At 39.9% G+C, this 27939-nt stretch overlaps 1 protein-coding gene across 5 annotated transcripts in view; it reads left to right on the top strand.

Moving 5' to 3' along the window:
• Window positions 1-27939, top strand: part of PDGFD (platelet derived growth factor D) — a 281305-nt gene that overhangs the window by 182934 nt on the left and 70432 nt on the right. For all 5 annotated transcript variants that reach the window (XM_018059901.1, XM_005689356.3, XM_005689355.3 and 2 more), the window contains one exon: window positions 1175-1355. In XM_018059901.1, the coding sequence (XP_017915390.1) occupies window positions 1175-1355 (181 nt within the window). The remainder of the gene's footprint in view (window positions 1-1174; window positions 1356-27939) is intronic.

The raw sequence follows: 27939 nt of genomic DNA, 5'->3' as shown, positions 1-27939 counted from the left end.
ATTTTGATTTTTGACTATTTAGGAAGCGTTATGAGGCTTCCCTGTTAGCTCAACTGGTAAAGAATCCACCTGCAATGCAGAAGACCCCTGATCAATCTCTAGGTTGGGAAGATCCCCTAGAGAAGGGATAGGCTACCCATTTCAGTATTCTTGGGCTTCCCTGTTGGCTCAGATGGTAAAAAATCTCCCCGCACGCTGTTTACAATAGCTAGGATATGGAAGCAACCTAGATGTCCATCAGGAGACAAATGGATAAGAAAGCTGTGGTACATGTACACAATGGAATATTACTCAGCTATTACAAAGAATGGATTTGAATCAGTTCTAATGAGATGGATGACTGGAGCCTATTATACAGAGTGAAGTAAGTAAGAAAGAAAAACACCAATACAGTATACTAAAGCATATATATGGAATTTAGAAAGATGGCAACGATGATCCTATATGCGAGATAACAGACACAGATATGAAGAACAGTCTTTTGGACTCTGTAGGGGAAGGCAAAGGTGGGATGATTTGAGAGAATAGCATTGAAACATGTATATTATCATATGTGAAACAGATCTCCAGTCCAGGTTCGATGCATGAGACAGGGTGCTCAGGGCTGGTGCACTGAGATGACCCTGAGGGATGGGGTGGGGAGGCAGGTTGGAGGGGGGTTCAGAATGGGGAATGTATGTACACACATGGCTGATTCATGTCAGTGTATGGCAAAAACCACTACAATCTTGTAAAGTAATTAGCCTCCAATTAAAATAATAAAAAATAAAAAAGAATCTCCCTGCAATGCCAAAGACCTGGGTTTTGATCCCTGGGTTGAAAAGATCCCCTGGAGGAGGGCATGGCAACCCACTCTAGTAGTCTGGCCTGGAGAATCCCATGGACAGAGGAGCCTGGTGGGCTACAGTCCATGGGGTCACAAAGAGTCGGACACATCTGAGCAACTTTCACTCACTCAAGGAGGATAGGCTGAAAGCGTATAAAAGTTTTTCCTCAGAATAGATTGTTGAAGTTTGAATTTGAGCAATCTAATCCAAGAACTGGTTTTTCTTCTAAACTTCATTTCAGATAATAGGTTATGAGAAATCGCATATGTTAGTTTTAATTTCTCAGTGAAAGTATGAATTTCAAAATCCATTTTAATCAAAATGTATTTATGTTAAATTGGTACCAGGTATGATTTTGTAGAAGTTGAAGACATATCTGAAACCAGTACTGTTATTAGAGGACGATGGTGTGGACACAAGGAAGTTCCTCCAAGGATAACATCAAGAACGAACCAGATTAAAATAACGTTCAAGTCTGATGACTACTTTGTGGCTAAACCTGGATTCAAGATTTATTATTCTTTTGTGGTAAGTAGCTTAACCACCCTATGATTAAAAGCAGACACTGGTTAAATGAAGTTTAGAGATCATTTTCTGTGATTAAATTCAGTGGTGTGAAATTGAACGAACTGCGTTAATTGTCTGTGGTATGGTTTGTCCCTGCCTTGTGGCCAAAATGTTAAAACTTTCTTTAGTGAGGAATGCCATTTTAGATTTGTTAAATCAATGCTTGGATCCCAAGCATTTTGAAAGAAAGCGTAGTGAATAGAAAAAGTAAAATCGTTTACAGTAAAGCATATACCATTTTCCCTTTGATTCAGCAAAATAAATGTATAGCCAAAGAGAAGGTATGTGATATTTGAGAAATTTTCTATGTAATTCCAATCGCAGAAGAGTTCCAATGATTTTAGGTTAAATTATGACCCAAATTTGTGAATGACCTATGTTATAATCACAGAACCTCAGAGTTAGCAAGCATCTTAAAGATTGGAATATACTTCAGGACCCAAAGATTGATTGATTTTTGCCTACTCTACCCATGTTTATTTTTCCTCTTACGTCTGCTTAAGCACCTCGGCAGTCATTTTAAACTTTAAATGCTTCTGTTAGAAGATGTTCAACCTCATATTGAGGTATAACCTACCTCGTAGTTAATTCTAGTTGTTGAGTCATACATGGTCGTGGATCTCCTTTACTCAGTCATTCATTAGTAAAACAATATAAAGTTCCTTGGAGGAGGAAATGCCAACCCACGCCAATATTCTTGCCTGAAAAGTTCCATGGACAGAGGAGCCTGGTGGGCTACAGTCCAAGGGGTCACAAAGCAACTGAGCACACGCGCACACGGAAAGTTCCTGCTTATTATCAGACACTCCGATCCGCATAGTAGATAAAAGGCAAGCAGGAAGACAGGGTCCTTGAACCTCCTGAAGTTGATAGTCTGGTGGGAATGACAGCTGAAAAGCAGTAATAACTAATGATGAGTAATGAGACAGGGCCTGGGTGTTGCAGATGAAGCACAGGGAGAAATTGGGATAATTTTGCCTATGTGTTACCTTTAGGATAGATTAAATATCTCTGAATCCTTGAGTCGTCCACAGCATATTGCCTCTTGCTCACCTGGCAGCATCACTAACTCTCATTCAGTTTATTGTTACCCCTTTTCAAAATGTGGTTGCCAAAATAGAACACGGTACTACAAATGGAGTCAGTTTGTGTGGTTTTTCCTCTTATGAGTTCAATTTAGAGTAGGAAAAAAATCTTCATTTTTTCAAATCAAAAGTGGTTTCTTCTCTTTTTTTTTTGCATTATGATAAGTTATTAAATACTAAGTGAATTCTACATCAGAATAATATAAATGAAAAAAATAGCATGTGGTGATCTTGGTTCTACTTTAATTTGGGAATAATCCATCAAGCGTGATATACATTATTGCATACTCATGCAGGGCTACTCAGCATTAAAATGGAAGTATGAACCTCTGGTTTCTGCATTTCTTTGCTTTTAATGTGTTCAGTTATGCATCTGTTCTCAATTTTTCATGGACAAAGCGGCCTCAGCATGTCGGAATGGTGATGTGGCAGAATGGCTTAGTTAAGGACCTGTTTTATTCCCTCAACGTATCAAGGCCTGTTAGTGCTCATGTTTATGCTTTTTGTGAAACATTGGTTATGACCAAGTTAAATGATCCATAAGTCAGAAACACACTAACTCTAATATCATGCCTTTAAGGCAAAATAACTCCTTTTCGTTGAAAAAGGCAGTGCAGATGTGGATTTAAGGAAAAGGGAGTATTTTTGTTTGAGGTGTTTTGGCTTACAGTGCAGGCTTGTCACTCATTTCCTGGCTGCTGTTAAGTGGAGTATTGGACAGACTGTAGTTTGGATGTAAATTCTTTGGCGTGACTCCACTCACTTACTTATTCACCTCCACCAGTACATTCAGTTGTGTTTTATAGAAATGGCTGTTGTACATTTTTTTGTTATACCAGCCTCCTGGTCTGCATTCATTGCAAATAGCTCCAGGCTCTCTTTTCACTCCTAATAGGCTTCTGGCACTAAGTATGATCAATTAGCGCCAAAGTGCTTTGGTGGCTGAATTCCAAGAGGTGGAATGAGCATAACCTTCAGGTGTATATAAACTCTAGATCTGTGTGACTTTTTGATAAACTCTTCTATTTGAACCTTGTTCAACAGGGATCATTTATGGCTTGACCAATGCTTTGGAAATGTCATTTTATTGATGCTTAAATTTTTCTTGGAGAAACTTTAAAGCAGAGTTTATGAAATCAAATGCTACAGAGACCAGACTTAAAAGTCTTAGTGAGCCCTATATAAAATTAGAGGGAGACAGTGGGATTAAAAATAGTGAGCCCTGATGTATATAAGTCATATCATTATGCTTCCTGCATTATACAGTGCTGTAGGTCAATTATATCTCATGAAACTAGAAAAAATGAAAAGCCTCCTTTAGGTGTATTTAAATAATGAATTTTAAAATGTTGTGCAGACCTAGAAAGCCTCTCGAATTTGGAGGCAGCTGTTTTGCAATCGCTCCTTTAAGGCATGGCAGGTGCTGGGGAAATTTGGACTGATAATAGTTCCTGAGCAATCACTGTGCTCTTAGGAAATGGAACATAGCTATTTGGATAAGTCAAAACCACCTCCCTTCTCATCTCCACCTTTCCACTTCTCAGCCTTCCATCAAACACCTTTTTCCTACCTCAAGACTCTCCTGTTGTACAAGGGCCTCCCTTGAGGCTGTAAGTTACAGGTGCCCAGGACCGTAAGAGCCCACTGCACTAGAATCACATCTACATGATTCTCATGCTTATAACATTTTTAGAATAAGTCTGGTGTACATTTTTAGTCTATTTTTCACTGCAGCAAAGTATGGGTGACTGACTAATGGGATAACATCATGAACATTTAGTTTTGGTTAACCATTATTCTTATAATTGCTACAATTTTGTCTGATGTGCTAATTCAATCATTTACTTTTTTTTTTTTTTTTCAACACCTATCACAGTCTTTCCTAGGGCCAGGCAGCACAGCCATAGGGGACCACATTGCTATAAAGCAAATTTTGATTCAAAGAATGTTTCCCCAATTATTAATGTGTGATATAGAATGAGTCTCTTACCTTTTGGTTTTATATCCATAAAATGGGGATAATAATTGGAGTTGGTGTGAGATTTTGAATTAATAGCAAATACTTATAATAGCATCTAGGATATAGTGGAAGTGCTCAATAAATAATGGTGATAATGATCCTATCTTTGCCATCACTAAGTGTGTGTGTCTCCTCCAGATGTGATCAGTAGCAATGAACTATTTGAAGGCAGGACAAGTGTCCTGTGTGTATTCTACACAGTGCCCTATACATGGCTAGTTATGATCTTTGTTGAATTGACTCCTACTGAGAAAATGATTGAATTTCATATTTTAATTTTTTCTCTCCTACTGAGTTTTCTTTCCTAATTTCACTCAGTTGAGGAGGATAGATGACCATCAGTGCTTCCCAGGTCGCCTAGTAGGAAAGAGTCTGCCCGTCAATGCAGGAGGTGCAAGAGACATGTGTTCAGTCTCTGGGTTGGGAAGATCCCCTGGAGTAGGTCATGGCAACCCACTCCAGGATTCTTGCCTGGCAAATTCCATGGACAGAGGAGCCTGGTGAGCTACAGTCCATGGGGTCACAAAGAGTTGGACATGACAGACCACACAACACAGTAAAAACAACAGACACCCTCAGAGAGCATAATGAAGCAGAATGGATAATGTTATCAAATTGTTAGCAAAATGTGTTTGTCTAAATAAATTAGGCTCTGCCATCGCAAATTTAGTTTACTTGGGAATGAATGGATTGATTGGATTGTTAGGAATCTTTTTGAAGACCATTAAGTAGATTATTGGAAAGGTGTCAATTATTAGACTCCAAGCGTGTGGTGTGCAAAGAAGTCTGCAAGCATGTATGTGAATTTCAGCTCTGCTTCTCACTGACTAAAGGCTCAGTTTTGTCATCTGTAAGATTGTGATCATGCTGCCTGATATGCAATTAACTTGTTATTGGGTTAAGTAAAGTTTGTAAAGCACCCTGCCTGGAACTTGGTAAAATTACACAAATATCTACTGCTCTTATTGTTATCATTATCACTGGTTTAATTATTAATGTATCATCAGGTGATAAGTGAACTTGGCAGACCTATACAAACAGCCCAGTTGTCATTGTGTGTGTGTATGTATGCACATATACACATATTTCTGACCATAATTCACTTCTGACCTCCAAAGTAAAAGCATTTGATTTCATATTGTGACAAACATTAAAGAGCCTTTTATTTATATATATGTGTTTAGTCAAAGTGAAATTGAAGTTGCTCAGTCGTGTCTGACTCTCTGCGCCTCCATGGGACTGTAGCCCCCCAGGCTCCTCTATCCATGGAATTTCCCAGGCAAGAATACTGGAGTGGATTGCCATTTCCTTCTCCAGGGGATCTTCCTGACTCAGGGATCAAACCCAGGTCTCCCACATTGCAGGTAAACCCTTTTACTGTCTGAGCCACCAGGGAAGCCCGTGTTTAATGAAAAGTATATTTTAATTCAAAAAATTATTTTTAAAACTTGTATTGAAATATAGATGATTTACATTAAAATATTAAATATTAAAGTAAAAATTAAATTCCTTGAAAGCTAGCCCAAACATTTTTGTTTTATTAACAAACTAGTTTATTTTTTAAATTGAATTTAATAATACATTATAAACATTTTCTAAGATTAAAAAAGCAATTTTATCTGTCACTTAACTGTGTACCTCTGTAGTTTGAATCAACTTCAAGCAGAACAGTTAAAATTTCCATTGAGGTTTACACTCCACATGAATCATGGTTTTGCATTATAAATAATTATTTAAAATAGATACAGAAAGGGAAGGGGATGGAAAAGAAGAAAATGAGGTTGCAAAGAAAAAAGAAGAATAAGGCCAATGAATTAATAACAAAGATTCTGATTTGTAACAGCTTTCACAGATTCTAATTTTGCTCACCTAAAACTTGCCAGTTGGTGAAACAAACACAAAATAATGATGGGCAATTCATTATTATTCCCATAAACTAAATTCTCAAAGCTCGAAACTAAAGGACCTTATTCACTTTCTCTACAAAATGTGGAAATTCCATGTTTAATTCCATTGTCAGATCAAAATTGTTGAAGGTTTTTGAACATCCCTGGTTGTTCTGACCACGTCAGCCAGGACTATACATACAGCCAAGGATTGTCAAGATGAGGATGGTCATCACATGGCAGATCCTGTTTCCCTCAACTTCATTCCAGTATATCCTACTGAAGGTTTGGCAATAGGAGAGAGGCAGTATTATTTATTAAATGCCTACTGTATGCTAGACCAAGCTCAGACTAGGGTCCTGGAAATACAGCTGTGAGAAAGATAGGCAGATCTCTGTCCTCAGGATCTCACGTAGTTGTTCAGTCGCTCAGTCATGTCTAACTCTTTGTGACCCCATGGCCTGCAGCATGCCAGGGCTCCCTGTCCATCGCCAACTCCTGGAGCTTACTCAAACTCATGTCCATTGAGTTGGTGATGCCATCCAACCATCTCATCCTCTATCGTCCCCTTCTCCTCCTGCCTTCAATCTTTCTTAGCATCAGGGTCTATTCTAATGAGTTAGCTCTATGCAGCAGGTGGCCAAAGTATTGGAGTTTCAGCTTCAGCATCTGTCCTTCCAATGAATATTCAGGGTTTATTTCCTTTCGGATGGACTGGCTTGATCTCCTTGCAGTCCAAGGGATTCTCCAGAGTCTTCTCCAACACCACAGTTCAAAAACAGCAATTTTTCATCGCTCAGACTTCTTTATGGTCCAGCTCTCACATCCATCCATGACTACCAGAAAAACCATAGCTTTGACTATACTTCATTGGCAATATCTCTGCTTTTTAATATGCTGTCTGTTTGTCATAGCTTTTCTTACAAGGAGCAAACATTTTAATTTCTTGGCTGCAGTCACCATCTGCAATGATTTTGGAGCCCAAGAAAATAAAATCTGTCACTGTTTCCATTGTTTCCCCATCTGTCTGCCATGATTTTAGTTTTTTTTTTTTGTTGAATGTTGAGTTTTAAGCAACTTTTTCATTTTCCTCTTTCACCTTCATCAAGAGACTCTTTACTTCCTCTTAGCATTCTGCCATAAAGGTGGTGTCATCTGCATATCTGAGGTTATCGCTGTTTCTCCCTGCAGTCTTGATTCCAGCTTGTGCTTCATCCAACTTGGCATTCCACATGATGTATTCTGCATATAAGTTAAGTAAGCAGGGTGACAATATATAGCCTTGTTGTACTCCTTTCCCAATTTTGAACCAGTCCATTGTTCCATGTCCTGTTCTAACTGTTGCTTCTTGACCTGCATACAGGTTTCTCAGCAGGCAGGTAAGGCTGGTGGAAACAAACGATAAACATTTACATAAACAAGAAAGTAAGTACATATATACAAACATAAATTTTTTGAGGTTCGGTAGTAACTAGAGAGAGGATAAAAGAGAATATTGTAACAGAGGATGACTGGAAAAAGGCCACTTAAAGAGTCAAAGGAGATCTGTGTGTGTAAAATTTGAGTTGATACCAAAAGAGGAGCCAGCAGCACCAACACCATGTGGAAGTACGGGAGAAATGCTTTAAGGAAAAACGACAGCAAATGCTAAACCTTGAAACAGAAAAAAGAAGACTTTTTCTTTGATAGCAGTGAATCTCTTGGCATCGTGGGAATCCAGCCACTGAAAGGAGGCAAATGTGAGAGAGGGAAGTAAAACGGTAGCTGATTCCTCTCTCAGCCTAGTGTCAGAAGGTTTTCTTATCCTCATCTGAGCCCATCCTATATTGTATGTTTCTCAAATCTTTTCCTATACTGTATGTTTCTCAAATCTTTTAGTACTTAGACCAGGTGAAGTAGCTAAAATCAGAGAGTTAGCTCAGGGCAGATACTAAGAAATTATCAACAAGACGACAAAGTGTGGAGCAGAAAGAAAACCCAGGGTCATGGTCTGTGTCAGACAGAAGGATAGTACACGCATACCCCCAAGGCCCCAAGTGAGAGTCGGAGCAGTAAGATGCCAAGTTGGCAAGCCCAGGGGCATCAAAGGATACTGGTTGAAGCAATCATTCCTAAGGCCAGAGTCTTGTTGCAACATTTCTTAGGCAAATGTAGATAAGTATTCTTATTTAAAGTTTTACAGATGTTCTAAAATTTCACCAATTACAGAGAACATTTTTTGATAAACTAGGAGTCTCACTGGGAAGGTTAAGTAAATCAGTTATTTTAATCAACTTGCGTTCAGAAAACCTGAATACATAATGAGAAATTTGATTGAGTTTTTAAGAAAGTAAAAAGCAAAATTCAATATAGTCCTGGGGCAGAGGATAATTTAACAAGGAGTATCGCTAGGATAATTTAACAAGCAGTATGTTGGCTTAAAGCTCAACATTCAGAAAACGAAGATCATGGCATCTGGTCCCATCACTTCATGGGAAATAGATGTGGAAACAGTGAAAACAGTGTCAGACTTTATCTTTTTGGGGCTCCAAAATCACTGCAGATGGTAACTGCAGCCATGAAATTAAAAGACGCTTACTCCTTGGAAGGAAAGTTATGACCAACCTAGATAGCATATTCAAAAGCAGAGACATTACTTTGCCAACAAAGGTCCATTTAGTCAAGGCTATGGTTTTTCCAGTGGTCATGAATGGATGTGAGTTGGACTGTGAAGAAAGTTGAGTGCTGAAGAATTGATGCTTTTGAACTGTGGTGTTGGAGGACTCTTGAGAATCCCTCGGACTGCAAGGAGATCCAACCAGTTCATTCTAAAGGAGATCAGCCCTGGGTGTTCTTTGGAAGGAATGATGCTAAAGCTGAAACTCCAGTACTTTAGCCACCTCATGTGAAGAGTTGACTCATTGGAAAAGACTCTGAGGCTGGGAGGGATTGGGGGCAGGAGGAAAAGGGGACGACAGAGGATGAGATGGCTGGATGGCATCACGGACTCGATGGACATGAGTTTGAGTGAACTCTGGGAGACGGTGATGGACAGGGAGGCCTGGCGTGCTGCGATTCATGGGGTCGCAAAGAGTCAGACACGACTGAGTGACTGAACTGAACTGATGCCTAGGTCTAGAAGCAAATGATAGTGATTGAGGAGAATAAAGGGAAATGGGCTCTTGCAGATGGAGTGGGGAGCAAAAGAGGAGGGGATAGGTAAAAATAGGATTAAGGAAGCAGGAGAGGACAAGAAAGTGAGGTAGAATAAAATCCTGACAGTGTTTTCCCCTGTGGAATTCAGGACATTTTTGCTAGTTGTATATTCGTTTCAATGGATTATTTAAGGACTTTTTGTTGGGCACCTATTATTTTTCATGCACTTTGATCAATACTGGGTAGTGAACAAAACACAACAAGGTTCCTATCCTTGTAGAACTTACAGTTTGGTAGACACACTCCTGATGATGACAAAAATATATTATAAAATAATAATAAATAAGAGCATATAACTCTGGGTTATTGTGAGGAGTAAATATACAGACTAATGTATGTGAAGTGTTTAATGCAGCATGTGGCATCTTATAATCTGCTTCTATTAAACCATGCATTGCTTGAAGACTGAATATAAGAAAAATACAGGATCTTGGAGAACCAGTGCTTAGACCAACCCTCTTCTTTGATAAGTGAGGCAGCGAACTCAGGTTGGGTGACTTTACTAGTGAAACAGTGAACACAGCTTGTGAGTTTGTGATCACAGAGCTCACATGTATTTGTTATCCAAGAGATATGAAAGCTGTGGACCCTATCCAAAGAAAAATAAATATATCTAAAGTTTGCACAGAGTACCAGGGAAACCCCCTATATCTTACCTGTGATGGCCCTTAGATGCAGTTAAAAACCCCACACATATTGCCTCTGCATGTTCTCTGATTTTGGGAATGTTTTCTTCCATTTTAGCTAGTCCTCCCCAACATAAGCAGTGTTTGAAATAGTACTTTAGTACTGTAATTAATTTTCCTCATAAAACCCATGCACTAATCACATGAGCAGATGACTCCCCAGGTGCTAAGTAAACACATTTCCAACCTTGCGAGGGATGCTGTATAATGACACCTGGACAGTCCAGTATCCTGTTTATCTAGTATTAAGTTATACGGACTTGCTGCAAGTAAATTTTTTATCCCTAAAAATCATAAAGATGCACTGATATTAAATAACTGGACCTCTTTATATACATATCATTTTTTCTCTATAACTGTGCTTTTTGATGTACTAATTTTGGTAGATGAAGAAAGTGAGAAAGTTGAAGAAGGAAAAAGCTATTCAATTATATTAGAAAGTGATTTGCATATTAAAAATATGCTTAAAGCAAGAGCAGTATTTATTCCTTAAAAAGCTTTGAAGAAGTGTATCTCAGTAAGAAAATATCTTTACCTAATGTTCACTTATCAATTCAACAGATAATTCTGAGAACTCACTGTGGATAATAAGAAGAAAATTATATTCCTTTGAGGGAGAAAGACATATTAATTATAAAACACTATGAATTGCAGTGATGAAATGTGCATGGAATATCCTGGGCACACAAGGAAGAAGAGCGCTTAATCTCACAAAAATGGGACTTGCTGCTCTAAGGAAAGAAAAAAAGAGTATTTTTTCCCCTCTACCCGCCTTGGTTCTGTTTTCAACTGTGTAAATTAGACTGACAGAAACCAAATCAACAAGAAATAAGCAAACAGATTTTTCACACATACATATCACATACACATGGGAGTTACTCAGTGTTGAGTAACTCAGAGTGGTGGTTAGAACATGGGCTTATATAACATTTTAACCAAAGGATAATACGTTTTCAGAGAAGTGACAAGACAATGGAAAAGGACTTTGAAGATTCTAGGGCAGAAAATTTTGGAAAGGTAAATATATGGGAGAACAAATGGAAGCAAAGGACTAGTAAGAAAAGTTTGTTATGTGGACTCTTCTGGTGCCTCAGTAGGCTGCTAAGGGTGCAGTCCTCTCTGATGAGGGGAGAGGTGTGACCTTTATGAACTTATATGCTTCTAGGCACATAGAGGGAGAACAGAGACCTTTCCTGAGCCTGCTTCTCAGTTGCCTTCAGCTCAATATAATTCTTAGGCCGAAGTGGCATATTTGAGGGTGGCGTATTCCACTATGCTTCTCTGGACTGGGTCAAGGAAGGGAACATACCCTAAGAAGAGAATGCTGCCTAAACAAGAGCACGAAGTCAGAGAAGCCAGACATTTCAGAGTATTCTGATGAGCTAATTCAAAGGATTTCAGCTTGAGGCTGCTAAGCATTTACTATCTTTCTTTACTCTTGCCAATAGAAAGGAGATGCGTGCATGCATGCTAAGTTGCTTCACTCATGTCTGACTTTTTGCGACTGTATAGACTCATCTGTCCACGGGATTCTCTAGGCAAGATTACTGGAATGGGTTGTCATGGCTTCCTTCAACAAATCTTCCCGTTGCAGGGGTCAAACCCACATCTCTTACTTCTCCTGCATTGGCAGGTGGGTTTTGTTTTTGTTTTTGTTTTTTAACTACTAGAGTCACCTGGGAAGCCCAGAAAACAGAAGAAGTCAAAAGATGATCAAAGAGGCAACTTTATTAATGGTGGTCCATAAAATGCCAAAGCTCAAGACTTCCTTGTATAACTAAAGTGGAGAATTAGGCTGTGACCCAAGGCCAAAGTTTGGGTGCATCAATACTGTGATACAAATTCAGGATCAAGGATTCTTTCCAGGGCTCTAGGGGGTATACTTACGTGCCCCTCCAACTGCATGGAAGATCATAGGCCTGGTTACAGACACTCTCCAGCAGTGGGGAGAAGGCACTGAGGACAGGACAGCTGACTCCAGGCCCAGCCATGCTTGGCAGATGGAGTGGAGGAGAGCTGAGACCCTTTCCAGGGGCTGACATCAGAAACAGGCCACCCAAGAGAGCAAAGGGGAGAGGGCATGGGGATGGGAGCGAAGATAAAAGAAGTGATGAAGGGAAGGAGTCCATTTAGGAGAAAAACAAAAATGTCTGCTAACGTCTTTATGTTGGTGGGCTGAGGCAGGAACATGGAGAGAAGCGTTTCTCCTCCAGAAGAGCAGACAAAGCTCTTTGTGCTCCTGAAGGGTCCAAACCCACAGTGATTTTTGTGGGTTTGTTTTTTTTTTTTTTCAATCAGTCATCTTTGGTAGCAGTCCTGGGGACTCAATCCTATCCACCTCTGGTCCTAAGGATAACTGGGTGACCTCATTCCTCTATATAAGAATCAGCCATTCTGTCTGGGAGATTGAAGATTTCTGGAACATTTGGGAGATGCCAGTCTTCTCTCCCAGGTGAACCAAAGAATGATTAATCAATCATACAGACAGGACTCATTTAGCCTTGAAAATAATCACTCGTAACATCCCTTTATCAGTGGGAACGTGGTGGATTAAGGCTGACCTCCATTCAACATTGCTTCTTTCACCTGTGAGAAAATTGCCTTATGTATTCAAAGTGACTCTTCCCTTATTTTGCAATTGAAAATAGGAGCCAGGCAGGAAAAAAAAAAAAAAAAAAAAAACAACTAGAGATTGAAAAGGCATGGAAAAAGAGAGACAAGAATACCTAATCAGGTGATCAGTGCTCCTTGGCTGGGCCCTGCTCGCCACTTCCTGACTGGCCTCCCGTCTCCCTGCCTTCAGTCTCTCCTGCACGTGACTGCCAGAGGAAGAAGCAAAGCTGTAATCAGGGCACTTTCAGCTGAAAACTCGTGAATGAGTTTCAGTTTCCTGTGGAGTTCTGTGCAGCTGCCTCACTCAGACACCAAGCCTTCTGTGTTCTGATCCACCTCGCATTCTGGCTTCAGTTCTGCCCTCTCCTTCCTTGGATTGCTCTGTCAAGACCTGCAGGCATATGACCAGGCGGTCCATACTTCATGATTGTCTTCCCCTAATCTCTGCAGTTAACTTTCCCACAGATACTTCCTCAAGAATCCAAGCCCTCCTCTGTCTGTCAGACATATTCATGTCAAAGATACCACTTGTCAGCTGCTGCTGCTGCTGCTAAGTCTCTTCAGTCTTGTCCTTAGCTCCTTACCCACAAATATGCCTTCCCTTTGTCAGGCACCCATCTTGCTAGTCTTTATCAACATTACGGTTTTTGAAAGAAGTAATGTGTAGATATCCCAGCTGTTTTTGAAAATACATAGGAAAGTAAAACAGAAAATTGAAACCCACCAATAGCTCCCATCATCAAGTGCAACCACTGTAAATATTGTGAATCTTTCTTTCCAGCTGTTTTCTTAACCCATAGAAACCTATGCACAGGTCTCAGTGTCTCCATTGGAGTGAAAGCTCTGGGAGGGTTGGGAGCACCTTATTCCTGTAGGTCTATCACAGGTCATTGTACTAAGTAGGTCTTAACATGTTTCATTGAGCTGAACCAACAAGTATTCACTGAGTACCTGTGATCCATCTGATCGCTTGGAGTAGAAGCAATATATGGGGCTGGCCAAAAAGTTTGTTTGAGTTTTTGTATACGCTGCTAAGGAAAAGCCTAAATGAGCTTTTTGGCCAACCCAATATAAAAGCAATCCCCAGTGATCTATACAGAGACAATTGATTATCTTTTTTCAGACTTAGGGCCAGAAAACCTCGCTTGCTCTCACTTTATTATTATAGTCATATCAGTTTACCAACAAACCGCAGCAGTTTGGTCCAAGATTCACTGGGCATTGGAAGGAGTGGGGGAGTGAATGGAGGAGTAGTGGCCACTAGAGGGGTCAAATGTTAGGGGAATTGTGGAATGGAACCAGGTATCCTTATTCTGAAATCTGCCTTCACTACATTTAATTGCATGTGTAACAGTCTGCATTCCAGGATGTCTGGCTCTAGCTGAGTGATCATAACATTGTGATTATCTTGGTCATAAAGAATCACTGCAAACAAAGCTAGTGGAGGTGATCGAATTCCAGTTGAGCTCTTTCAAATCCTGAAAGATGATGCTGTGAAAGTGCTGCACTCAATATGCCAGCACATTTGGAAAACTCAGCAGTGGCCACAGGAAGAAAAGGTCAGTCTTCATTCAAATCCCAAAGAAAGGCAATGCCAAAGAATGCTCAAACTACCGCACAACTGCACTCATCTCACATGCTAGTAAAGTAATGCTCAAAATTCTCCAAGCTAGGCTTCAGCAATACATGAACCGTGAACTTCCTGATGTTCAAGCTGGTTTTAGAAAAGACAGAGGAACCAGAAATCAAATTGCCAACATCCACTGGATCATCAAAAAAGCAAGAGAGTTCCAGAAAAACATCTATTTCTGCCTTATTGACTATGCCAAAGCCTTTGACTGTGTGGATCACAATCAACTGTGGAAAATTCTGAGAGAGATGGGAATACTAGACCACCTGACCTGCCTCTTGAGAAACCTGTATGTAGGTCAGGAAGCACCAGTTAGAACTGGACATGGAACAACAGACTGGTTCCTAATAGGAAATGGAGTACATCAAGGCTGTATATTGTCACCCTGCTTATTTAACTTCTATGCAGAGTACATCATGAGAAACACTGGACTGGAAGAAGCACAAGCTGGAATCAGGATTGCCAGGAGAAATATCAATAACCTCAGATATGCAGATGACACCACCTGTATGGCAGAAAGTGAAGAGGAACTAAAAAGCCTCTTGATGAAAGTGAAAGAGGAGAGTGAAAAAGTTGGCTTAAAGCTCAATATTCAGAAAATGAAGATCATGGCATCTGGTCCCATCACTTCATGAGAAATAGATGGGGAAACAGTGGAAACAGTGTCAGACTTTATTTTTCTGGGCTCCAAAATCACTGCAGATGGTGACTGCAGCCATGAAATTAAAAGACGCTTACTCCTTGGAAGGAAAGTTATGACCAACCTAGATAGCATATTGAAAGACAGAAACATTACTTTGCCAGCAAAGGTCCATCTAGTCAAGGCTATTTTTTTTTCCAGTGGTCATATATGGATGTTGAGAGTTGGACTGTGAAGAAAGCTGAGCACCGAAGAATTGATGCTTTTGAACTGTGGTGTTAGAGAAGACTCTTGAGAGTTCCTTGGCCTGCAAGGAGATCCAACCAGTCCATTCTGAAGGAGATCAGCCTTGGGTGTTCCTTGGAAGGAATGATGCTAAAGCTGAAACTCCAGTACTTTGGCCACCTTATGCGAAGAGTTGACTCATTGGAAAAGACTCTGATGCTGGGAGGGATTGGGGGCAGGAGGAGAAGGAGATGACAGAGGATGAGATGGCTGAATGGCATCACTGACTCGATGGACTTGAGTTTGAGTGTACTCTGGGAGTTGGTGATGGACAGGGAGGCCTGGAGTGCTGCAATTCACGGGGTCGCGAAGAGTCGGACACGACTGAGCGACTGAACTAAACTGAACTGCCTGCATGTGTAACAGCCTGACCTCAGCCTTTCTTATATCCGACTATGCAATAGTGATACCATTGCAGACGTGGTTCAGATCCGCTATTGATGCAGCTTCTGAGCTGTCCTACCTCATGAGGAAAGTCAGCAGCCTTGAAAAACTCAGGCCTGCTTGTGTGCTCTACTGCTCTCAGCTGCTCAGTCATGTCTGACCCTTGGTGACCCCGTGGATTGTCATCCACCAGGCTCCTCTTCATGGGATTTCCCAAGCAAGTACACTGTTGTGGGTTGCCATTTTCACCTCCAGGGATCTTCCTGACCCTGGAGAGATTAAACCAGCATCGCCTGCATTGGCAGGTGAGTTATTTACTGCTAAGCCCACCTGGAAAGCCCATCAGGACTTCTTATTAATTGTGAAAGGTCTTTGAGGTCCTGATGTCTGTCCCACCATGGGTCTTTGCTGAGGCCTCAGGAGCTTTTTAGGTTTTTAAAATATTCCACAACTATTTATTTGTTGTTTTTTGAGTTTTTTTGTACAGGTTTGAAGATATATGAGTCAGAAACACTCAAATTCAAATCTATGAATTGATGTATCTATGAGACCTAGGACCCATCATTCAAACTGTCCAAGCTGCTGTTTTTAAATTCATAAAATGAAAAGGAACCACATGCATCATAGAGCTGCCTGAGGATTACCTTTCAAATATATGGGTTTGATAAACTATGTACAACAGATGGAACTGTTATTATTACTGTTACCATCTAAATGTCTTTGGAGAATTAGAATCCAATTAAGTATATCCCAGGTTCTTAAAGAGATTCTGTGCCTTAGTTCATCTGGGTTGTCATAACAGAATATTATAGTCTGGGTGGCTTATAAGAAACAGAAATTTATTTTTCACAGTTTTGGAGGCTGGGATGTCCAAGTTCATGGTACCAGGAGACTCAGTGTCTGGTGAGAGCCTGCTTCCTGGTTCAGAGACAGTCTTCTTTTTGCTATGACCTCACATTGCAAAAGTGGGCAGGGAGCTCTCTGGGGCCTCTTTTATTAATATAAGAACACTAATCCCATTCATGAGATCTCCCCCTTCATGACCTACTCACCTCCTAAAGGACCCACTTCCTGAAAGTATCACACTGAGGTTTAAGTTGCAACATATTAATTTTGGGGAGACATACCAGTCAGTCTCTATAGCATGTTGGAACCTGGGGACTTGGAGTAAGGTCAGGCCTAGGAACAGTTCTGCTGTGTGATTCTGATTCCGAGTAAACCCGCACACTGAGGCAGAGTTGAGAGGAGAGAAAGCCAAGACCTAATAGCTCTGTTCTGCTAAACTACTTTAAATGTATATTCTCTTCATCCCTTTTGAACTGCTCAGCAAAATATCTTGAACTATACCTTTAATGTGAAGATTCTAACTTTAGTAGTATATTTGGAGTTTAAAAGTTCCTTGGTGTCACCCTTGTAGAAAGATATCCGTTCCTCACCTACAAAATACTGTACAACAGCCCCTTTGGCTCAAAGACAAGCTAGGTCTCTGAAGTCTATAGTTTTTCAGGCTATGAGTACTCAATGTCATATTCTGGCTTTTATTTTTCTTGAAGTGTTAAAAACAGTTATTTCTACAAGGAGAAAAAGACACTAAAATGTCCTAGTATTTTAATCTCTGTGATATATCTCTCTACAACAGATAACAAAGAAATATGAATTTGATATAGAAACATTTCTTTTAGCCATGCAAGACAACCTAGACAGGGAAGGTATTTTTAAATCAATAAAGAAAAGAAATGTGGATATAAAATCTTAACCAGAAAATCAGTCCCGGAGGAAAATCTGTTATAATGGTAGACCTCTAAACTAAAATTTAAGACCAGTACCTCATTTTTATTTAATGGTACAATTAGTTAGAATAAACAACTATCAGTTTTCTTCTGTTCCTTTTGTAGGAGCTTCACTTGGGTATCAAAAATATATGCTATTTATGAATATGAAAATAAAATGATTGTTTCTAAGTCCTGTTGTGGGCAGAATGGCAAAGCACATCTGATTTTATGTGTCCTCAGTTTCCTTTTGGAATCTTCTAAATTCAGTCTCTCATTCATTCTGCTGCTGCTGCTAAGTCGCTTAAGTCGTGTCAGACTCTGTGTGACCCCATAGATGGCAGCCCACCAGGCTCCCCTGTCCCTGGGATTCTCCAGGCAAGAACACTGGAGTGGGTTGCCATTTCCTTCTCCAATGCATGAAAGTGAAAAGTGAAAGTGAAGTCGCTCAGTCATGCCCGACTTTTTGCCCCCATGGACAGCAGCCCACCAGGCTCCTCCATCCATGGGATTTTCCAGGCAAGAGTACTGGAGTGGGGTGCCATTGCCTTCTCCACATTCATTCTACATATATATACATAGTATTTATTTTTTATTGAAGGGGAGAGGGGAGGAGGGGGTGAGATGTATGGAAAGAGTAACATGGAAACTTACATTCAGTTCAGTTCAGTTCAGTTCAGTCACTCAGTCATGTCCGACTCTTTGCAACCCCATGAATCGCAGCACGCCAGGCCTCCCTGTCCATCACCATCTCCTGGAGTTCGCTCAGACTCACATCCATCGAGTCTGTGATGCCATCCAGCCATCTCATCCTGGGTCGTCCCCTTCTCCTCCTGCCCCCAATCCTTCCCAGCATCAGAGTCTTTTCCAATGAGTCAACACTTCTCATGAGGTGGCCAAAGTACTGGAGCTTCAGCTTTAGCATCATTCCTTCCAAAGAAATCCCAGGGCTGATCTCCTTCAGAATGGACTGGCTGGATCTCCTTGCAGTCCAAGGGACTCTCAAGAGTCTTCTCCAACACCACAGTTCAAAAGCATCAATTCTTCGGCGCTCAGTGTTCTTCACAGTCCAACTCTCACATCCATACATGTCCACAGGGAAAACCGTAGCCTTGAGTAGACGGACCTTAGTCGGCAAAGTAATGTCTCTGCTTTTGAATATACTATCTAGGTTGGTCATAGCTTTTCTTCCAAGGAGTAAGCGTCTTTTAATTTCATGGCTGCAGTCACCATCTGCAGTGATTTTGGAGCCCAAAAAAGTAAAGTCTGACACTGTTTCTACTGTTTCCCCATCTATTTCCCATGAAGTGATGGGACCAGATACCATGATCTTCGTTTTCTGAATGTTGAGCTTTAAGCCAACTTTTTCACTCTCCTCTTACATTACCATATGTAAAATGGATAGTCCATGGGAGTTTGCTGTATGGCTCAGGAAACTCAAACAGGGGCTCTGTACAAACCTAGAGGGGTGGGCTGGGGAGGGAGGTAGGAGGGAGTTTTGAAAGGGAGGGGATATATGTATACCTATGGCTGATTCATGGTGAGGTTTGACAGAAAACAACAAAATTATGTAAAGCAATGATCCTTCTACATGTTTTGTGTCTGTGTGTGTGTATCTCCATCTCTATGTCAAGTTCCAGTTCCTGAAACTACAAACAAGATGGGACACCTACCCTCAAGAGCATAAAATTAAACAGACCTGCAGTGATCAGTGATAGCAAAAACATACCCTACCTGAGAAGTGCTGGGAGGGGAGACAGGAGAGAGTTGATAACTGTGTCTCAGGGGAAGAGAAGGTAGTCAGGAAGTGATTCACAGAGGAAACAGGGACTGACCCAAGGAAGAGGTGGGGAATCACTCAATCCAGGCTGAGGGAAAAACATGAGTCACTGACTGATAACCACTAAAGCCTTACCCATCCAAGTTATTTGCATTTAAAAGTGATAAATCCTAAAGCTAAAAGGAAGAAAATTGGACAAAAGCAATTCAGGCTTAAACCATAGAATATAATTTAGACAGCATGAAGAATCACAGTTCAAAGTTTTATCAATGGTGATGTATAGAAGAAGTCTTGAGACTACTGTAAAAATAAGACTGAAAATCAGAAGCAAGAGGCTTAAGTCCAAATCCTGAGAACATCAGAGAACTCCTGGCTCCAGGGAACATTAATCAATAGGAGCTCATCAAATGCCTCATTCAGTTCATTTCAGTTCAGTTCAATTCAGTCGCTCAGTTGTGTCCGACTCTTTGCAACCCCATGAATCGCAGCACGCCAGGCCTCCCTGTTCATCACCATCTCCCGGAATTCACTCAGACTCACGTCTATCAAGTCCGTGATGCCATCCAGCCGTCTCATCCTGGGTCGTTGCCTTCTCCTCCTGCCCCCAATCCCTCACAGTATCAGAGTCATTTCCAGTGAGTCAACTCTTCTCATGAGGTGGCCAAAGTACTGGAGTTTCAGCTTTAGCATCATTCCTTCCAAAGAAATCCTAGGGTTGATCTCCTTCAGAATGGACTGGTTGGATCTCCTTGCAGTCCAAGGGACTCTCAAGAGTCTTCTCCAACACCACAGTTCAAAAGCATCAATTCTTCGGCACTCAGCATTCTTCACAGTCCAACTCTCACATCCATACATGACCACAGGAAAAACCATAGCCTTGACTAGACGGACCTTAGTCAGCAAAGTAATGTCTCTGCTTTTGAATATACTATCTAGGTTGGTCATAACTTTTCTTCCAAGGAGTAAGCGTCTTTTAATTTCATGGCTGCAATCACCATCTGCAGTGATTTTGGAGTCCCAAAAAATAAAGTCTGACACTGTTTCCACTGTTTCCTCATCTATTTTCCCATGAAGTGATGGGACCGGATGCCATGATCTTCGTTTTCTGAATGTTCAGCTTTAGGCCAGCTTTTTCCCTCTCCTCTTTCACTTTCATCAAGAAGCTCTTTAGCTTCTCTTCAGTTTCTGCCATAAGGGCGGTGTCATCTGCATATCTGAGGTTATTGACATTTCTGCCGGCAATCTTGATTCCAGCTTGTGTTTCTTCCAGTCCAGCTTTTCTGATCATATACTCTGCATATAAGTTAAATAAGCAGGGTGACAATATACAGCCTTGATGTACTCTTTTTCCTATTTGGAACCAGTCTGTTGTTCCATGTCCAGTTCTAACTGGTGCTTCCTGACCTACATACAGGTTTCTCAAGAGGCAGGTCAGGTGGTCTGGTATTCCCATCTCTTTCAGAATTTTCCAGAGTTTATTGTGATCCACACAGTCAAAGGCTTTGGCATAGTCAATAAAGCAGAAATAGAGGTTTTTCTGGAACTCTTGCTTTTTTGATGATCCAGTGGATGTTGGCAATTTGATCTCTGGTTCCTCTGTCTTTTCTAAAACCAGCTTGAACATCAGGAATTTCACAGTTCATGTATTGCTGAAGCCTGGCTTGGAGAATTTTGAGTATTACTTTACTAGCATGTGAGATGAGTGCAATTGTGCGGTAGTTTGAGCATTCTTTTGCATTGCCTTTCTTTGGAATTGGAAAGAAAACTGACATTTTTCAGTCTTGTGGCCACTGCTGAGTTTTCCAAAGTTGCTGGCAAATTGAGTACAGCACTTTCACAGCATCATCTCTCAGGATTTGAAACAGCTCAACTGGAATTCCATCACCTCCACTAGCTTTGTTCGTAATGATGTTTTCTAAGGCCCAATTGACTTCACTTTCCAAGATGTCTGGCTCTAGATTAGTGATCACATCATCATGATTATCTGGGTCGTGAATATCTTTTTTATACAGTTCTTCCGTGTATTCTTGCCACTTCTTCTTAATATCTTCTGCTTCTGTTAGGTCCAGACCACTTCTGTCCTTTATCGAGCCCATCTGTGCATGAAATGTTCCCTTGGTATCTCTAATTTTCTTGAAGAAATCTCTAGTCTTTCCCATTATGTCTTTTCCTCTATTTCTTTGCATTGATCACTGAAGAAGGCTTTTTAAAAAAAAAAATCTCTTCTTGCTATTCTTTGGAACTCTGCATTCAGATGCCTATATCCTTCCTTTTCTCCTTTCCTTTTTGCCTCTCTTCTCTTCACAGCTATTTGTAAGGCCTCCCCAGACAGCCATTTTGCTTTTTTGCATTTCTTTTCCATGGGGATGGTCTTGATCCCTGTCTCCTGTACAATGTCATGAACCTCATTCCATAGTTCATCAGGTACTCTATCTATCAGATCTATTTCCTTAAATCTATTTCTCATTTCCCCTGTATAATCATAAGGGATTTGATTTAGGTCATACCTGAATGGTGTAGCGGTTTTCCCTGCTTTCTTCAATTTGAGTCTAAATTTGGTTATAAGGAGTTCATGATCTGAGCCACAGTCAGCTCCTGGTCTTGTTTTTTGTTGACTGTATAGAGCTTCTCCATCTTTGGCTGCAAAGAATATAATCAGTCTGATTTCGGTGTTGACCATCTGGTAATGTCCATGTGTAGAGTCTTCTCATGTGTTGTTGGAAGAGGGTGTTTGCTATGACCAGTGCATTTTCTTGGCAAAACTCTATTAGTCTTTGCCCTGCTTCATTCCGCGTTCCAAGGCCAAATTTGCCTCTTACTCCGGGTGTTTCTTGACTTCCTACTTTTGCATTCCAGTCCCCTATAATGAAAAGGACATCTTTTTTGGGTGTTAGTTCATTAGGTGCCCAATATGTTACTGGACATCAGTGGAGAAATAACTCCAGAAAGAATGAAGGGATGGAACCAAAGCAAAAACAATACCCAGTTGTGGATGTGACTTGTGATAGAAGCAAGATCCAATGCTGTAAAGTGCAATATTGTATAGGAACCTGGAATGTCAGGTCCATGAATCAAGGCAAATTGGAAGTGGTCAAACAAGTGATGGCAAGGGTGATCATCAATACTCTAGGAATCAGTGAACTAAAATAGACTGGAATGCGTGAATTTAACTCAGATGACCATTATATCTACTACTGTGGGCAGGAATCCCTCAGAAGAAATGAGTAGCCATCATGGTCAACAAAAGAGTCTGAAATGTAGTACTTGGATGCAATCTCAAAAATGACAGAATGATCTCTGTTCATCTCCAAGGCAAACCATTCAATATTACTGTTATCCAAGTCTATGCCCCAACCAGTAATGCTGAAGAAGCTGAAGTTGAATGATTTTATGAAGACCTACAAGATCTTTTAGAACTAACACCCAAAAAAATGCCTCCATACCTACACTGAAACCAGGCACCACCCAAGGGCCAACAAGTTCCAGAGCAAGGCATACCACGCAAATTCTCCAGCAACACAGGAACACAGCCATGAACTTCAATATACAGGCTGCCCAAAGTTACTCCAAAACCATTGACATCTCATAACTCATTACTGGACACTTCATTGCACTCCAGAGAGAAGAAACCCAGCTCCACTCACCAGAAGACCAACACAAGCTTCCCTAACCAAGAAACCTTGACAAGCCACCGATACAACTCCACCCACAGCGAGGAAACTCCACAATAAAGAGAACTTCATAAACTTCCAGAATATTGAAAGGCCACCCCAAACACAGCAATATAAACAAAATGAAGAGACAAACGAATACGCAGCAGGTAAAGGAACAGGATAAATGCCCACCAAACCAAACCAAAGAGGAAGAGATAGGGAATCTACCTGATAAAGAATTCCGAATAATGATAGTGAAAGTGATCCAAAATTTTGAAATAAAAATGGAATCACAGATAAATAGCTTGGAGACAAGGACTGAGAAGGTGCAAGAAAGGGTTAACAAGGACCTAGAAGAAATAAAAAGAGTCAATATATAATCAATAATGCAATAAATGAGATCAAAAACATCTGGAGGCAACAAATAGGAGAATAACGGAGGCAGAAGATAGGATTAGTGAAGTAGAAGATAGAATGGTAGAAATAAATGAATCAGAGAGGAAAGAAGAAAAACGAATTAAAAGAAATGAGGACAATCTCAGAGACCTCCAGGACAATATTGAATGCTCCAACATTCAAATTATAGGAGTTTGAGAAGAAGAAGACAAAAAGAAAGACCATGAGAAAATACTTGAGGAGATAATAGTTGAAAACTTCCCTAAACTGGGGAAGGAAATAATCACCCAAGTCCAAGAAACCCAGAGAGTCCCATACAGGATAAACCCAAGGTGAAACACCCCAAGACACATATTAATCAAGTTAACAAAGATCAAACACAAAGGAAAAATATTAAAAGCAGCAAGGGAAAAACAACAAATAACACACAAGGGGATTCCCATAAGGATAACAGCTGATCTTTCAATAGAAACTCTTCAGGCCAGGAGGGAATGGCAAGACACACTTAAAGTGATGAAAGAAAATAACCCACAGCCCAGATTACTGTACCCAGCAAGGATCTTATTCAAATTTGAAGGAGAAATCAAAAGCTTTACAGACAAGCAAAAGCTGAGAGAATTCAGCACCACCAAACCAGCTCTCCAACAAATGCTAAAAAATATTCTCTAGACAGGAAACACGAAAAGGGTGTATAAACCTGAACCCAAAACAATGAACTAAATGGCAACGGGATCATACTTATCAATAATTACCTTAAACTTAAATGGGTTGAATGCCCCAACCAAAAGACAAAGACTGGTTGAATGGATACAAAAACAAGACCCCTGTATATGTTGTCTATAAGAGACCCACCTCAAAACAAGGGACACATACAGGCTGAAAGTGAAGGGCTGGGAAAAGATATTCCATACAAATAGAGACCAAAAGAAAGCGGGAGTAGCAATACTCATATCAGATAAAATAGACTTTAAAACAAAGGCTGTGAAAAGAGACAAAGAAGGACACCACATAATGATTGAAGGATCAATCCAAGAAGAAGATATAACAATTATAAATATATATGCACCCAACATAGGAGTACTGCAATATGTAAGACAAATGCTAACAAGTATGAAAGAGGAAATTAACAATAACGCAATAATACTGGCAGACTGTAATACCCCACTCATACCTATGGATAGATCAACTAAACAGAAAATTAACAAAGAAACACAAACTTTAAATGATACAATAGACCAGTTAGACCTAATTGATATTTATAGGACAATTCACCCCAAAACAATGAATTTCACCTTTTTCTCAAACACACACGGAACCTTCTCCAGGACAGATCACATCCTGGGCCATAAATCTAGCCTTGGTAAAATCAGAAAAATTGAAATTATTCCAAGCATCTTTTCTGACCATAAATGCAGTAAAATTAGATCTCAATTACAGGAGAAAAACTACTAAAAATCCCAACATATGGAGGCTGAACAACACGCTGCTGAATAACCAACAAATCACAGAAGAAACCAAAAAAGAAATCAAAATATGCATAGAAATGAAAGAAAATGGAAACACAACAACCCAAAACCTGTGGGACACTGTAAAAGCAGTGCTAAGGGGAAAGCTCATAGCAATACAGGCATACCTCAAGAAACAAGAAAAAAGTCAAATAAATAACCTCACTCTACACCTAAAGCAACTAGAAAAGGAAGAAATGGAGAACCTCAGGGTTAGTAGAAGGAAAGAAATCTTAAAAATTAGGGCAGGAATAAATGCAAAAGAAACAAAAGAGATCATAGCAAAAATCAACAAAGCCAAAAGCTAGTTCTTTGAAAGGATAAATAAAATTGACAAACCATTAGCCAGACTCATGAAGAAGCAAAGGGAGAAAAATCAAATCAATAAAATTAGAAATGAAAATGGAGAGATCACAACAGACAACACAGAAATACAAAGGATCATAAGAGATTACTATCAGCAATTATATGCCAATAAAATGGACAACATGGACAAAATGGACAAATTCTTAGAAAAGTACAACTTTCCAAAACTGAACCAGGAAGAAATAGAAAATCTTAACAGACTCATCACGAGCATGGAAATTGAAACTGTAATCAGAAATCTTCCAGCAAACAAAATCCCAGGTCCAGATGGCTTCACAGCTAAATTCGATCCTACTCAAACTCTTCCAGAAAATTGCAGAGGAAGGTAAGCTACCAAACTCATTCTATGAGGCCACCATCACACTAATACTAAAACCTGACAAAGATGCCACAAAAAAAGAAAACTACAGGCCAATATCACTGATGAACATAGATGCAAAAACCTTAACAAAACTCTAGCAATCAGAATCCAACAACACATTAAAAAGATCATACACCATGACCAAGTGGGCTTTATCCCAGGGATGCAAGGATTCTTCAATATCTGCAAATCAATCACTGTAATACACCACATTAACAAACTGAAAAATAAAAGCCTTATGATTATCTCAATAGATGCAGAGAAAGCCTTTGACAAAATTCAACATCCATTTATGATAAAAACTCTCCAGAAAGCAGGAATAGAAAGAACATGCCTCAACATAATAAAAGCTATATATGACAAACCCACAGCAAACATTATCCTCAATGGTGAAAAACTGAAAGCATTTCCCCTAAAGTCAGGAATCAGACAATGGTGCCCACTTTCACCACTACTATTCAACATAGTTGTGGAAGTTTTGGCCACAGCAGTCAGAGCAGAAAAAGAAATAAAAGGAATCCAAATTGGAAAAGAAGAAGTAAAACTCTCACTGTTTGCAGATGACATGATCCTCTACATGGAAAACCCTAAAGACTCCACCAGAAAATTACTAGAGCTAATCAATGAGTATAGTAAAGTTGCAGGATATAAAATCAACACACAGAAATCCCTTGCATTCCTATACACTAACAATGAGAAAACAGAAAGAGAAATTAAGGAAACAATTCCATTCATCATTGCAACAAGAAGAATAAAATACTTAAGAATATATCTATCTAAAGAAACTAAAGACCTATACAGAGAAAGCTATAAAACACTTGTGAAAGAAATCAAAGAGGACACTACTAGATGGAAAAATATACCATGTTCATGGATTGGAAGAATCAATATAGTGAAAACGAGTATACTACCCAAAGCACTTTATAGATTCAATGCAATGCCTATTAAGCTACCAGCAGTATTTTTCACAGAACTAGAACAAATAATTTCACAGTTTGTATGGAAATACAAAAAACTTCAAATACCGAAAGCAATCTTGAGAAAGATGAATGGAACTGGAGGAATCAACCTGCCTGACTTCAGGCTCTACTACAAAGCCACAGTCATCAAGACAGTATGGTACTGGCACAAAGACAGAAATATAGATCAATGGAACAAAATAGAAAGCCCAGAGATAAATCTACGCACCTATGGACACCTTATCTTTGACAAAGGGGGCAAGAATATACAATGGATTAAAGACAATCTCTTTAACAAGCGGTGCTGGGAAAACTGGTCAACCACTTGGGAAAGAAAGAAACTAGAACACTTTCTAACACCATACACAAAAATAAACTCAAAATGGATTAAAGATCTAAACGGAAGACCATAAACTATAAAACTCCTAGAGGAGAACATAGGCAAAACACTCTCCGACATACATCACAGCAGAATCCTCTATTACCCACCTCCGAGAATATTGGAAATAAAAACAAAAATAAACAAATGGGACCTAATTAAAATTAAAAGCTTCTGCACAACAAAGGAAACTATAAACAAGGTGAAAAGACAGCCTTCAGAATGGGAGAAAATAATAGCAAATGAAGCAACTGACAAACAACTAATCTCAAAAATATACAAGCAACTCCTGCAGCTCAATTCCAGAAAAATAAATGACCCAATCAAAAAAATGGGCCAAAGAACTAAATAGACATTTCCCCAATGAAGGCATACAGATGGCTAACAAACATATGAAAAGATGCTCAACATCACTCATTATCAGAGAAATGCAAATCAAAACCACAATGAGGTACCATTTCATGCCAGCCAGAATGGCTGTGATCCAAAATTCTACAAGCAATAAATGCTGGAGAGGGTGTGGAGAAAAGGGAACCTCTTACACTGTTGGTGGGAATGCAAACTAGAACAGCCACTATGGAGAACAGTGTGGAGATTCCTTAAAAAACTAGAAATAGAACTGCCTTATGACCCAGCAATCCCACTGCTGGGCATACACACTGAGGAAACCAGAATTGAAAGAGACACGTGTACCCAGTGTTCATTGCAGCACTGTTTCTAATAGCCAGGACATGGAAGCAACCTAGATGTCCATCAGCAGATGAATGGATAAGAAAGCTGTGGTACATATGCACAATGGAGTATTACTCAGCCATTAAAAAGAACACATTTGAATCAGTTCTAATGAGGTGGATGAAACTGGAGCCAATTATACAGAGTGAAGTCAGCCAGAAAGAAAAACACCAATACAGTATACTAACGCATATATATGGAATTTGGAAAGATGGTAATGA

This window comes from Capra hircus, chromosome 15 (genome assembly GCF_001704415.2).
Source record: "Capra hircus breed San Clemente chromosome 15, ASM170441v1, whole genome shotgun sequence".
Lineage (NCBI taxonomy): Eukaryota > Metazoa > Chordata > Mammalia > Artiodactyla > Bovidae > Capra > Capra hircus.
Note: the sequence above shows the minus strand (reverse complement) of the source record. Positions and strands in the feature narration are given on the sequence as shown.